This window comes from Ambystoma mexicanum, chromosome 9 (assembly GCF_040938575.1).
Source record: "Ambystoma mexicanum isolate Mex_15411 chromosome 9, UKY_AmexF1_1, whole genome shotgun sequence".
Classification (NCBI taxonomy): domain Eukaryota; kingdom Metazoa; phylum Chordata; class Amphibia; order Caudata; family Ambystomatidae; genus Ambystoma; species Ambystoma mexicanum.
In genome coordinates, this window is record NC_090931.1 from 98,469,496 (window position 1) to 98,483,941 (window position 14,446).

At 54.5% G+C, this 14,446-nt stretch overlaps 1 protein-coding gene across 1 annotated transcript in view; it reads right to left on the minus strand.

Moving 5' to 3' along the window:
• The window catches only part of TMPRSS5 (transmembrane serine protease 5), a 212,337-nt gene that overhangs the window by 52,750 nt on the left and 145,141 nt on the right, over positions 1-14,446 (minus strand). The window contains exons 9-10 of the mRNA XM_069614237.1: positions 12,647-12,825; positions 3,239-3,337 (exon numbers count right to left, since the gene is read on the minus strand). Of these exons, the coding sequence (XP_069470338.1) occupies positions 3,239-3,337; positions 12,647-12,825 (278 nt within the window). The remainder of the gene's footprint in view (positions 1-3,238; positions 3,338-12,646; positions 12,826-14,446) is intronic.

Genomic DNA, 14,446 nt, shown 5'->3' on the forward strand with positions numbered 1-14,446 from the left:
TTGCCAAGGCTTTTGTAGGTGTGTAAAGTCCCTAACCCTTCCTTCTTGGACACTCCTTTTGCCCTTACCTTTTATGTGTAAACCTAAAGCGCACCCAGTGTAAAGTCTATTGCACCATCCTTGCTGTAGGCTTGACCATGCAGAACAACACAGCTTTGTCTCCAAGATTCCTCCTTTCTCATGAGAAGTGAGGTTTTGAAGAGACAGGTTTGCTTTCTAGGCTTCTTTAGCTGAATTGTGAATCTAATATTTGTTGTAGGCGCCCTGCGACCATTGCCACAACACACATACTGGGCAGGAGTGGCTTGGAAGGGGCGATGGCAGTGGCAGCTGGAGAATTTTGTAATTGGATGGGAGCAAACATAGTTCAAACCCTAAACACTGCAATAAGTGTGTGGGATTTGAACATATGTGATTCACGCCTGAACAAATCAGGCCCTCGGAGAGGAGCAGATAAGGAAGTAAGGAACCCCAGGAGAGGAGATTTAAGCTGTGATGTTTTTCAAATTCTTTATTCAAGCGCTTTGAAACAGTATTTGCTTCTTGAATAAGCACCTATCAAGTGAACAATAAATACATTCCTTCTCTGCCAGAGGAAGTAGTCAAGCCTAATTAAGGTATGGACATTGTTTATTTACTACTCTTGGCTAACACAGTACACGCTCAAGTTAAATATCCTTCCACAATGGCGGTCAGAAACAATTTGGATATTAAAACATGGAAGATACTATAATGTACTGCAACCAAATGAGCTTGACGAAACCATTGGAATAGAGTTCTCTTCTTTCTGAGCAAATGCAAAAAAGGTCAAACGTTATATCAAAAGTACTGACCCTCTCGCATTGTCTTAAAACACAAGATTCCGACAACAAATACGCTTCAGAACAGCAGAAAGATTACAAAAAAAATCTCTCTCTATCCATCTCTCCCCCTCCATCTCTCCATCTTGAAGCTATCAGACAGAGCGAGAAGCACTGCAGCAGCACAGAGTATACCCAAACTGAGGCAAAAACCAGTCAGTGCTGCCAAGGGGCATTGTGTTTTAGCCATACATAAAAACAGAAGAAACATAATTATGACTTTTAACACATGAAAACATATTTCTCCAAAAATAAGAAAGCAAAAAACCCCAAAAAACTCTTGGCATACCTGGACAACCAAACGACTAAGTGCAAACAATTGATAACAGAACAGGCTATGGTATAATAGTGCTGCCTTGAGAAAAACCTGATCATAGAGAATACTAAAAAAAAGACTAGCATACAGTTTTGCATCTTAGCATCAAAGAAAAAGGCAAAGAGAAAAGAAAAAGAAGGGAAGGGAAAAGGTAAAGAAAACAAACAATCATATCGGTTCACGAAAAGGGGGAAAAAAATAAAAGTAGAAATTTGAGACATCCCCGTTAGAGCTGTTCGAGTCAGTGAAAGTTAATTACCCCAAGTCACCCCTCAATGGGCTAAGGAAAGACCCACTCCCCCCTAAATGTAAGACCTTGAGAACAGCCACAATTTAAGCAGTCAAGAAGGTTTAATTCCCTGATGACTATCTATCCCAAAAGATATCGGAGTTCAACCATCGTACATCATATACAAACCTCTGAAACCTGGCCACTCTCAGGTTCAAGGTACCGTGGCAATTTGACAGTAGACGTTGGAGTGACGGTCTTTCTTTTTCATCACATTTATCGCAGCTGGCGGAGGGTTATTCTTCTTTATTTCTAAGGTTGGAAGCAAGTTCAGTCTAAACCTCAGAAATTCTGATCTAGCGTCTGGATCAGATCATTTGTTCAAATAGGGAGGCAAAACTGATCTAGGTTTGTCCGTGACTGTATGCGACGCCGATTCCTTCGCCAACCTCCTTTTAGCTATCGTCTGTATCAAGTCCATTGGGAGTTCAGAGGTGCAGTCTGAATTGGCCAGAATTTCATTGCACTTTAGGCTGAGATCGGCAAGGAAAGCGTAATCAGCTCTTTGCAATGACAGAGCTGCATCCTCATAGAGGGAATCCTTCGGTGGATCAAGGATAAGCCTGAAGATGGACAGCCACCGCCATTCCATCCATGCCATGAGAGAGGTCTGTCCCAGTTCATACCTAAGGCAAACTATAGGGACGCAATTAGGCAAATTCAGAGTGCTCTTCCAGAGCTTAGCCTCAATTTTATCCCATTCCATGTACGCAGATAGAGGATTCAACTCTAGGTGGAAAAGAGTAACGGGGACCACTTTACCTATATGAAACCTCACCAAAGGCTGAATGGAAATTTTTTGAAATTTGAGTCAGATTTTTTTTCATTTGGGATCCCAAATTGATGACCTTAAGGTCAATGGATGCCAGGAGATGGACTTTTGTCGGGAAGGCTTTCACTACCACACCTAAGAAGGTAACCTCAGAGGCAATATAAATTGGCCGATTTTCCATTTCCCAAGAGTAGGACTTAATGACCTTCTTTGGATGTTTAAAAACAAACACCTTAGATTTTATTGGATTCATTTTTAGGTCGTTTTGTTTAGCGTAAACCTCAAGTGCGGTGAGTAAGCGCTGGAGCCCGACTTGACAGTGGTCCAATACCACTGCACCACCACAGGGTGAACAAAACGACACTGAGCACCAGCACAGGCTAAACCACAAGTGACTCCCCGAAATGACACTGAGCACCACCACAGGCTAAACCACAGGTCACTCCCCGAAATGACACTGAGCACCACCACAGGCTAAACCACAGGTCACTCCAGAGATGACACTGAGCACCGGCACAGGCTAAACCACAGGTCACTCCAGAGACGACACTGAGCACCAGCACAGGCTAAACCACAGGTCACTCCAGAGACACTGAGCACCAGTACAGGCTAACACAGAGGTCACTCCAGAGACGACACTGAGCACCAGCACAGGCTAAACCACAGGTCACTCCAGAGACACTGAGCACCAGTACAGGCTAACACAGAGGTCACTCCAGAGACGACACTGAGCACCAGTACAGGCTAAACCACAGGTCACTCCCGAAACGACACTGAGCACCAGCACAGGCTAAACCACAGGTTACTCCAGAGACACTGAGCACCAGCACAGGCTAACACAGAGGTCACTCCAGAGACGACACTGAGCAGCAGCACAGGCTAACACAGGTCACTCCAGAGACTACACTGAGCACCAGTACAGGCTAACACACAGGTCACGCCAGAGACGACACTGAGCACCAGTACAGGCTAACACACAGGTCACTCCAGAGACGACTCACCGCTGTCAGCTCTTGTGTAGCCCCAGCCGGAGATCCAGCACTGGGTGCCTCCTGGGAACTCGTGATTGTACCGCGGCAAGCACACGGGTCTCACGGTATCTACGGAGAATAAAGAAGTGGAAAATATAGCATGTTAGATGACTTGCGTACATTGCAGAGGTTATAGGCCTTGCGTACATTGCAGAGGTTATAGTCCTTGCGTACATTGCAGAGGTTATAGGACTTGCGTACATTGCAGAGGTTATAGGCCTTGCGTACATTGCAGAGGTTATAGGCCTTGCGTACATTGCAGAGGTTATAGGACTTGCGTACATTGCAGAGGTTATAGGACTTGCGTACATTGCAGAGGTTATAGGACTTGCGTACATTGCAGAGGTTATAGGCCTTGCGTACATTGCAGAGGTTATAGGCCTTGCGTACATTGCAGAGGTTATAGGCCTTGCGTACATTGCAGAGGTTATTGCAGAGGCAATCTGAACACCATTTGAGAAGCAGCATTGGGTTACTCCAAGACAGAGGATCTGCCGATATATAGTTAAGTCTGTCATGAGCGCGTAATAAATGCCCAAAATAAAAATCAGTTATGTCTAGAAATTATCAATAAGATGGGGCGCAGTTAAACATCGTATAATGCAAAGCCAAACATCACCACTGCCTTCTTCCCAATTCATCATCCCAGAAGTTGCTTCTACCCGCCAGAAGCGCGTCCACCCCCCTCTTCCTAACACTCGCTACTGTCCCTAGCATCTCAGACCCCACTACTAACAGAGCCCAGCTGCCAGCTCCTCCCACCAGCAGTCCCTGCTGCCTCATTGCTGTGGCACTCTGGGTTCCTGCCAGCAGTCTTGACTGCCTCCTCTCAGTGGTCAATAAAGCCTCTTCCAAACAGTCTTGGCTTCTTCCTCCCCATGACCACTAATCTCCTCACTGTGGTCACTATAGCCTCCTGCCAGCAGTCTCTGCTGCCTCCTCCCCCAGCCCTTGTGGCCTTCTCCTAGCAGTCTCCTATGCCTCCTCCCGGGGCCCTGGTAGCCTCAGATAGCAGTCTCTGCTGCCTCCACCCGCCCTCATGGCCTCCTGCTAGCAGTCTCTTCTGTCTCCTCCTGTGGCCATCTGCCAGCAGTCTCTTCTGCCTCCTCCCGTGGCCCTTGTGGCCTCCTGCCAGCAGTCTCTGCTGCCTCCTCCCCCGGCCCTTGTGGCCTTCTCCCAGCAGTCTCTGCTGCCTCCTCCCATGACTCAGGAAGCCTCTTGCCAGCAGTCTCTGCTGCCTCCTCCCGTGGCCTCCTGCCAGCAGTCTCTGCTGCCTCCTCCCGTGGCCCTCGTGGCCTCCTGCCAGCAGTCTCTGCTGCCTCCTCCCGTGGCCCTTGTGGCCTCATGCCATTAGTCTCTGCTGCCTCCTCCCGTGGCGCTTGTGGCCGCCTGCCAGCAGTCTCTGCTGCCTCCTCCCGTGGCCCTTGTGGCCTCCTGCCAGCAGTCTCTGCTGCCTCCTCCCGCCCTCGTGGCCTCCTGCCAGCAGTCTCTGCTGCCTCCTCCTGTGGCCCTTTTGGCCTCATGCCAGCAGTCTCTTCTGCCTCCTCCCCTGGTCCTTGTAGCATCTTGCCAGCAGTCTCTTCTGCCTCCTCCCGTGGAGCTTGTGGCGCTTGTGGCCTCCTGCCAACAGTCTCTTCTGACTCCTCCCGTGGCTCTTGTGGCCTCCTGCCAGCAGTCTCTTCTGCCTCCTCCCCTGGTCCTTGTAGCATCTTGCCAGCAGTCTCTTCTGCCTCCTCCCATGGCCCTTGTAGCCTCTTGCCAGCAGTCTCAGCTGCCTCCTCCCGTGGCCCTTGTGGCCTCCTGCTAGCAGTCTCTTCTGCCTCCTACCGTGGCCCTTGTAACCTCCTGCCAGCAGTCTCTGCTGCCTCTTCCCGTGGCCCTTGTGGTGGCCTCCTGCCAGCAGTCTCTGCTGCGGCCTCCCGACAGCAGTCTCTGCTGCCTCCTTCCGTGGCCCTTGCGGCCTCCTGCCAGTAGTCTCTGCTGCCTCATCCCGTGGCCTTTGTGGCATCCTGCTAGCAGTCTCTTCTGCCTCCTCCCATGGCCCTTGTGGCCTCCTGCCAGCAGTCTCTGCTGCCTCCTCCTGTGGCCTCCTGCTAGCAGTCTCTGCTGCCTCCTGTGGCCCTTGTGGCCTCCTGCCAGCAGTCTCTGCTGCCTCCACCCGCCCTCTCGGCCTCTTGCCAGCAGTCCCTTCTGCCTCCTCCCGTGGCCCTTGTGACCTCCTGCCAGCAGTCTCTTCTGCCTCCTCCCATGGCCCCTGTGGCCGCTTGCCAGCAGTCTCTGCTGCCTCCTTCCGTGGCTCTTGTGGCCTCTTGCCAGCAGTGTTTACTGCCTCCTCCTGTGGCCCTTGTGGCCTCCTGCTAGCAGTCTCTGCTGCCTCCTCCGTGGCCCTTGTGGCTTCCTGCTAGCAGTCTCTGCTGTCTCCTCCTGAGGGCCTTGTGGCCTCCTGCTAGCAGTCTCTGCTGCCTCCTCTCGTGGCTCTTGTGGCCACTCTGCTAGCAGTGTCTGCCTCCTCCTGTGGCTTCCTGCCAGCAGTCTCTTCTGCCTCCTCCCGTGGCCCTTGTGGCCTCCTGCCAGCAGTCTATGTAGCCTCCTCCTGTGGCCCTTGTGGCCTCCTGCCAGCAGTCTCCGTAGCCTCCTCCTGTGGCCCTTGTGGCCTCCTGCCAGCAGTCTCTGCTGCCTCCTCCTGTGGCCCTTGTGGCCTCCTGCCAGCAGTCTCTTCTGCCTACTCCCCTGGCCCTTGTAGCCTCTTGCCAGCAGTCTCTTCTGCCTACTCCCCTCCCCCTTGTAGCCTCTTGCCAGCAGTCTTGGCTGCCTCCTCCCGTGGCCCTTGTGGCCTCAGTTTCCAGCAGTCTCTTCTGCCTCCTACAGTGGCCCTTGTAACCTCCTGCAAGCAGTCTCTGCTGTCTCCTCCTGTGGCCCTTGTGGCCTCCTGCCAGCAGTCTCGGCTGCCTCCTCCCATGGCCCTTGTAGCCTCTTGCCAGCAATCTCGGCTGCCTCCTCCCATGGCCCTTGTAGCCTCTTGCCAGCAGTATCGGCTGCCTCCTCCCGTGGCCCTTGTGGCTTCAGTTGCCAGCAGTGTTTACTGCCTCCTCCCGTGGCCCTTGTGGCCTCCTGTTAGCAGTCTCTGCTACCTCCCCCTGTGGCCTCCTGCCAGCAGTCTCTTCCGCCACCTCCCATGGCCCTTGTGGCCTCCTGCTAGCAGTCTCTACTGCCTCCTCCCGTGGCCCTTGTGGCCTCAGTTGCCAGCAGTCTCTACTGCCTCCTCCCGTGGCCCTTGTGGCCTCCTGCTAGCAGTCTCTTCTGCCTCCTACAGTGGCCCTTGTAGCCTCTTGCCAGCAGTCTCTGCTGCCTTCTCCCGGGGCCCCTGTGGCCTCCTGCCAGCAGTCTCCTCCTGTGGCCCTTGTGGCCTCCTGCCAGCAGTCTCTGCTGCCTCCTCCCGTGGCCCTTGTGGCCTCCTGCCAGCAGTCTCTGCTGCCTCCTGCCGTGGCCCTTGTGGCCCCCTGCCAGCGGTCTCTGCTGCCTCCTCCCATGGCGCTTGTGGCCTCCTGCTAGCAGTTTCTTCTGCCTCCTCCCCTGGTCCTTGTTGCCGCATGCCAGCAGTCTCTTCTGCCTCCTCCTGTGGTCCTTGTAGCCGCATGCCAGCAGTCTCTGCTGCCCCCCCCTGTGGCCCTTGTAGCCTCCTGCTAGCAGTCTCTTCTGCCTCCTCCCACGGCCCTTGTGGCCTCCTGCTAGCCGTCTCTTCTGCCGTCTCCCCTGGTCCTTGTGGCCTCCTGCTAGCAGTCTCTTCTGCCGTCTCCCCTGGTCCTTGTAGCCTCTTGCCAGCAGTCTCTTCTGCCTCCTCCCGTGGTGCTTGCGGCCTCCTGCCAGCAGTCTCTTCTGCCTCCTCCCATGGCCCTTGTAGCCTCTTGCCAGCAGTCTCGGCTGCCTCCTCCCGTGGCCCTTGTGACCTCAGTTGCCAGCAGTCTCTACTGCCTCCTCCCGTGGCCCTTGTGGCCTCCTGCTAGCAGTCTCTTCTGGCTCCTACTGTGCCCCCTATAACCTCCTGCAAGCAGTCTCTGCTGCCTCCTCCTGTGGCCTCCTGCCAGTCTCTTCTGCCTCCTCCCATGGCCCTTGTGGCCTCCTGCTAGCAGTCTCTTCTGCCTCCTCCTGTGGCCACTGTGGCCTCCTGTCAGCAGTCTCAGCTGCCTCCTCCCGTGGCCCTTGTGGCCTCAGTTGCCAGCAGTCTCTTCTGCCTCCTCCTGTGGCCATTGTGGCCTCCTGCCAGCAGTCTCAGCTGCCTCCTCCTGTGGCCCTTGTGGCCTCCTGCTAGCAGTCTCTTCTGCCTCCTCCCCTGGTCCTTGTAGCATCTTGCCAGCAGTCTCTGCTTCCCCCTCCTGTGGCCCTTGTGGCATCCTGCCAGCAGTCTCTTCTGCCTCCTCCCATGGCACTTGTGGCCCCCTGCGAGCAGTCTCCTCTGCCTCCTCCCGTGGCCCTTGTGGCCTCTTGCCAGCTCTCTCTTCTGCCTACTCCCCTGGCCCTTGTGGCCTCTTGCCAGCAGTCTCTGCTGCCTCCTCCCGTGGCCCTTGTGGCCTCCTGCCAGCAGTCTCTGCTGCCTCCTCCCGTGGCCCTTGTGGCCTCCTGCCAGCAGTCTCTGCTGCTTCCTCCCGTGGCCCTTGTGGCCTCCTGCTAGCAGTCTCGTCTGCCTTCTCCCATGGCCCTTGTAGCCTCTTGCCAGCAGTCTCGGCTGCCTCCTCCCGTGGCCCTTGTGACCTCAGTTGCCAGCAGTCTCTACTGCCTCCTCCCGTGGCCCTTGTGGCCTCCTGCTAGCAGTCTCTTCTGCCTCCTCCCATGGCCCCTGTGGCCGCTTGCCAGCAGTCTCTGCTGCCTCCTCCCGTGGCCCTTGTGGCCTCTTGCCAGCAGTGTTTACTGCCTCCTCCTGTGGCCCTTGTGGCCTCCTGCTAGCAGTCTCTGCTGCCTCCTCCGTGGCCCTTGTGGCTTCCTGCTAGCAGTCTCTGCTGCCTCCTCCTGAGGGCCTTGTGGCCTCCTGCTAGCAGTCTCTGCTGCCTCCTCCCGTGGCTCATGTGGCCACTCTGCTAGCAGTGTCTGCCTCCTCCTGTGGCTTCCTGCCAGCAGTCTCTTCTGCCTCCTCCCGTGGCCCTTGTGGCCTCCTGCCAGCAGTCTATGTAGCCTCCTCCTGTGGCCCTTGTGGCCTCCTGCCAGCAGTCTCCGTAGCCTCCTCCTGTGGCCCTTGTGGCCTCCTGCCAGCAGTCTCTGCTGCCTCCTCCTGTGGCCCTTGTGGCCTCCTGCCAGCAGTCTCTTCTGCCTACTCCCCTGGCCCTTGTAGCCTCTTGCCAGCAGTCTCTTCTGCCTACTCCCCTCGCCCTTGTAGCCTCTTGCCAGCAGTCTTGGCTGCCTCCTCCCGTGGCCCTTGTGGCCTCAGTTTCCAGCAGTCTCTTCTGCCTCCTACAGTGGCCCTTGTAACCTCCTGCAAGCAGTCTCTGCTGTCTCCTCCTGTGGCCCTTGTGGCCTCCTGCCAGCAGTCTCGGCTGCCTCCTCCCATGGCCCTTGTAGCCTCTTGCCAGCAATCTCGGCTGCCTCCTCCCATGGCCCTTGTAGCCTCTTGCCAGCAGTCTCGGCTGCCTCCTCCCGTGGCCCTTGTGGCTTCAGTTGCCAGCAGTATCTGCTGCCTCCTCCTGTGGCCCTTGTGGCCTCTTGTCAGCAGTGTTTACTGCCTCCTCCCGTGGCCCTTGTGGCCTCCTGTTAGCAGTCTCTGCTACCTCCCCCTGTGGCCTCCTGCCAGCAGTCTCTTCCGCCACCTCCCATGGCCCTTGTGGCCTCCTGCTAGCAGTCTCTACTGCCTCCTCCCGTGGCCCTTGTGGCCTCCTGCTAGCAGTCTTTTCTGCCTCCTACAGTGGCCCTTGTAGCCTCTTGCCAGCAGTCTCTGCTGCCTTCTCCTGGGGCCCCTGTGGCCTCCTGCCAGCAGTCTCCTCCTGTGGCCCTTGTGGCCTGCTGCCAGCAGTCTCTGCTGCCTCCTCCCGTGGCCCTTGTGGCCTCCTGCCAGCAGTCTCTGCTGCCTCCTGCCGTGGCCCTTGTGGCCCCCTGCCAGCGGTCTCTGCTGCCTCCTCCCATGGCGCTTGTGGCCTCCTGCTAGCAGTTTCTTCTGCCTCCTCCCCTGGTCCTTGTTGCCGCATGCCAGCAGTCTCTTCTGCCTCCTCCTGTGGTCCTTGTAGCCGCATGCCAGCAGTCTCTGCTGCCCCCCCCCCCTGTGGCCCTTGTAGCCTCCTGCTAGCAGTCTCTTCTGCCTCCTCCCACGGCCCTTGTGGCCTCCTGCTAGCCGTCTCTTCTGCCGTCTCCCCTGGTCCTTGTGGCCTCCTGCTAGCAGTCTCTTCTGCCGTCTCCCCTGGTCCTTGTAGCCTCTTGCCAGCAGTCTCTTCTGCCTCCTCCCGTGGTGCTTGCGGCCTCCTGCCAGCAGTCTCTTCTGCCTCCTCCCATGGCCCTTGTAGCCTCTTGCCAGCAGTCTCGGCTGCCTCCTCCCGTGGCCCTTGTGACCTCAGTTGCCAGCAGTCTCTACTGCCTCCTCCCGTGGCCCTTGTGGCCTCCTGCTAGCAGTCTCTTCTGGCTCCTACTGTGCCCCCTATAACCTCCTGCAAGCAGTCTCTGCTGCCTCCTCCTGTGGCCTCCTGCCAGTCTCTTCTGCCTCCTCCCATGGCCCTTGTGGCCTCCTGCTAGCAGTCTCTTCTGCCTCCTCCTGTGGCCACTGTGGCCTCCTGTCAGCAGTCTCTGCTGCCTCCTCCCGTGGCCCTTGTGGCCTCCTGCCAGCAGTCTCTGCTGCTTCCTCCCGTGGCCCTTGTGGCCTCCTGCTAGCAGTCTCGTCTGCCTTCTCCCATGGCCCTTGTAGCCTCTTGCCAGCAGTCTCGGCTGCCTCCTCCCATGGCCCTTGTGACCTCAGTTGCCAGCAGTCTCTACTGCCTCCTCCCGTGGCCCTTGTGGCCTCCTGCTAGCAGTCTCTTCTGGCTCCTACTGTGCCCCCTATAACCTCCTGCAAGCAGTCTCTGCTGCCTCCTCCTGTGGCCTCCTGCCAGTCTCTTCTGCCTCCTCCCATGGCCCTTGTGGCCTCCTGTCAGCAGTCTCAGCTGCCTCCTCCTGTGGCCCTTGTGGCCTCAGATGCCAGCAGTGTCTACTGCCTCCTCCCGTGGCCCTTGTGGCCTCCTGCTAGCAGTCTCTTCTGCCCCCTACCCTGGCCTTTGTAACCTCCTGCCAGCAGTCTCTGCTGCCTCCTCCTGTGGCCCTTGTGGCCTCCTGCCTGCAGTCTCTGCTGCCTCCTCTCGTGGCCATTGTGGCCTTTTGCCAGCGGTCTGTGCTGTCTCTTCCTTTTGTAGCTTCCTCCTTTTGGCCACTTAAGCTTTCGGCAACAATCTGTTCAGGTCCGGGCCTTGCAGACGCCGTTAGACCGCAGTCTTCTGACACGGCACCATATTTTCGTTCATGACTTTCCGTGCTTTGCTGCAGCCCTCCAGGCAGTCTCCTCCCTTGGGGTACACACACAGTCTACCCCCTCACCCTTGGGGTACACACACCCAGTCTCTTCTCCTTGGGGTACACACACAGTCTTCCCCTTGGGGTACACACACATACAGTCGCCCCCCGCCCTCTTGGGGTACAGACACAGTCTCCTCCCTTGGGGTACACACAGTCTCCTCCCTTGGGGTACAGAGAAGTGGGCTTATCACATCGTTGCCCTTTTACTACAGTTTCTTTGCATCTGCCCCTTTCTGACAATTAAACATGAACAACTTTTGAGTGGACGTTTCATGTTTCAGCTCCCTGCTGGGAGACCATAGCGTGAGTGTGTACACACGCCACGGGTGCTTCAGACGGTTATCCTCCGCTCTAAGCAGGGCTGGGGCAAACATCAGATTGAAATGGGCCCTGATCTGGGGTCTCGGTAGGCACCCCCCACCCGCCAAGGAGACCTTCGAAATGGGCCCCTGCTCACCTTCAGCTGCCCCAGAGTCTATTGCCTTCTCCTCCTGGTCCCTGCATCTTCCTCAAGGCAGCCCCTTCTGTTGTCTACTCTGAGCCGTCTCTGTTCCCCTCTCCTAGACGTCACTAGTACAGTAATGCCAATGAAAGGAATTACTTAATTTACAGTGCCTAATACCACATTCCTGAAGTTTCAAAGCGCTTCATTTAATAGATGACACTCAACTCAATAGTGCACCAACCATTAACGTTGGAAGTTGGATATCTGCTCAACTGAAATCCCTGCAGAAGTTTCATGAACCCACCGAGCTAGCCGACTACTAGCTCCCTGCAGAAGTTTCATGAACCCACCGAGCTAGCCGACTACTAGCTCCCTGCAGAAGTTTCATGAACCCACCGAGCTAGCCGACTACTAGCTCCCTGCAGAAGTTTCATGAACCCACCGAGCTAGCCGACTACTAGCTCCCTGCAGAAGTTTCATGAACCCACCGAGCTAGCCGACTACTAGCTCCCTGCAGAAGTTTCATGAACCCAGCGAGCTAGCCGACTACTAGCACGTCAAATGATCAGCAGTGGTTTGGAAGGTCAAGGTCTTAAACCTCAGTCCCTCAAAAAGAGACACACAAGACCATGCAAAAAAGTAACAGAAAAGAGGTACTAAGGGTCCTGCTGGTCTTGGAAAGCAAGACCACGCAGAGCAACAGAGGTTAGAATCCCGGATCCGCGCTTAGAAACCAAACTCCGGTATGGTATTAGGCACGTTATAAAAAAAACAATTCAATAAATATGTTGATGTTTTAGGCCTTAACGTGCATATTGTTCGATTTATAGACCTGCATGGTCCACCTTGTCTTGCATGGTCATGGAATCCAAGAAAACAAGGATCTGCGTAATTCGAACGAAGCTGATTTTCCAGTGGCTGGAAAGTTTGCATGAGAAATGTGCGAACCACCAAAGGTTCGCACATTTCCCATGCAAACAGACGCACACAACAACTACATGCCCATGCCCCCACCCACACCACACACCCCCCCACTCACACCCCCCACTCACACCCTCAATACACCCACAACATAAACATACCCTTCTTACCTTTTTCTTCACGCTGAGCCCCTGTGGCGTCAGTTCCCCTCCACTTCTGTGATCGGGAACCGGTGCCGCAGGATCCTTTTCTTTCCTTATTTTATTATTATTTTTTACAGGGGCTGCAGGGGTTTCCCCCGCAACACCGGCTCACTATACTGTAATACGCAGCCCCCACAGTCATTTCTTTTTATACTTACTTATAATGCTACCACCAAAGGTTCAAATTTTGGTGGTTCGAAACTTTGGTGGTAGCATTTTTAGGACTTAGTCCATGCAAACTTTTGGATGCGGTCCGTTCAAACAATTCCAGAAAACACAGTCCTCCCTCACCTGAGAAATTTAAAGGGATGTTCAGCTTCATCACGGCGATGTCATAGTCGTGGCTTCGGTCGTCGTAGTGTTGGTGGTAGAGAATCTTCTCCACAGTAGAGCCGGCCGCGTGCCGACCAGGTGCTGGGGAGACCAGGCCGGCGATGACGGACCAGCCGGACACTTGAGGGGACCTGTAACTGGAACACAAGGGGCACAACTGTGAGCACTCCAGGGAAAAAGGAACACCAGTGACCGTATGGTCTCAAAAGCGTAGAGGTAAAACAAACAGATTTCACGGTTCCTGTATTTACCCTGGATGAAGAAATGTCAGGCCTGTGTGCATGGAGGAAACGCCCTCAGGGTGTAGGGATCTGCATTTGCAACTCCTAGGATCCCAGCTGGAGGGCCTACAACAGCTAGCCCACCCTTAAGCAAGGCCTGAGCACTTTCGCCTTCAAAGGGGCCTTCCCCTGACACCCAGACGCGCCCCACCCCCCAGCCTCCCCCGCTTAGCACTGGTTCACACAATGCCTTTCCATTCAGAGGCAGATATTGACAAAAGTAACATGGCAGAAAACGTGGCCCAGGGCCAACTGCAGATGGCATTTCCCCAGTGCTGCAAAGCAACCAAAAGCCTGCAGGGTAGATGCCTCAGAGCACAAATACATTGAGAAATCAGAGAAACAGTGTGCAGTTAGGCTGTCGCCATGTGATTGCCCGATGCACACTGTCCACAATCCCACTTTTCCTTTGCCCATCCCTGATGGTGAATTCTTCCACCCTAAAGTCTTGACACTTCTAGTTCCTCTTGCCGCCCTTCCCTCAGTGAGAGCCCAGATCATGCCCACGCATCTCGCAGCTTTGATTGCATCTGTCCACGGTAGTCATTATTGACCTCTTCAAGTTCACAGCCAATAAAAATGGTCCGATTGCATTTCGGGCTTCCTGACTTCACAGCAGGCAGGGGAGTAACAGGAAACATTGCTCTACATTCAAGAAACAGCAATAACAGTCCCAGCAAGATGTCACTTAAAAAAAGCCACTCCAACCTAATGACACCAAAGTGACAGGAATAAAAGGAACAATTCTTTTCACATTTGCAAAGCAAAATCGTTCACTTTCACATGGCACCTAATGCAAGCTCATGCACAAATTGTTCAATTTTAAAATTAAAAATTCTTACCTAAAGATAACCTGGTTATTTAAATATTACGAAATATAACCACATTTAAATTGACTGTTTTGTGTTTTCCACTCACTATTAAACTAAAATGCTTACCCGAAGGAAGCATTTGTGAGAAACAGAAGTGTGTGTGGTGCAGAACAGCACTTTGCCATTACCGCTATGTGCCAATACCCTTCTAGATTTTGGAGGGGGCCATTGTGCTTCTGATAATAACCCTTGTCCAACTTGTGGCCTTCGGCCTTGACTGAAGACAAACTTGTTAGTAGTTCAATATCCTGGCATAACGACCCCTCCTTTGGTCTAGGAGGCTATATTAGCACATGAAGTCACTTTTGACCTCCGAGCCAATCAGAATGTTCAGCGTGCAGTCACTAACTTCTGGTATTGATTGCGTGCCAGACATTCTGACTTCAGAAGCAGCGAGGGAAACCAGCAGAAGGCATTTCTCGGCATTCATGGCACAGCATTGCAAGTTCCCTGCAAGACTTCTTTCCACATACACTCAAACCTCAGTGAACACCGAGGTGAAAGCGAAAAAATGCAACGAAGTTCTAACTTGTATTAAGAGAACCGTTCACTTCAACTTTGCACCTAAAGAAAGCTCTTGCTGGAACGTTTTCAGCTCAACCAAG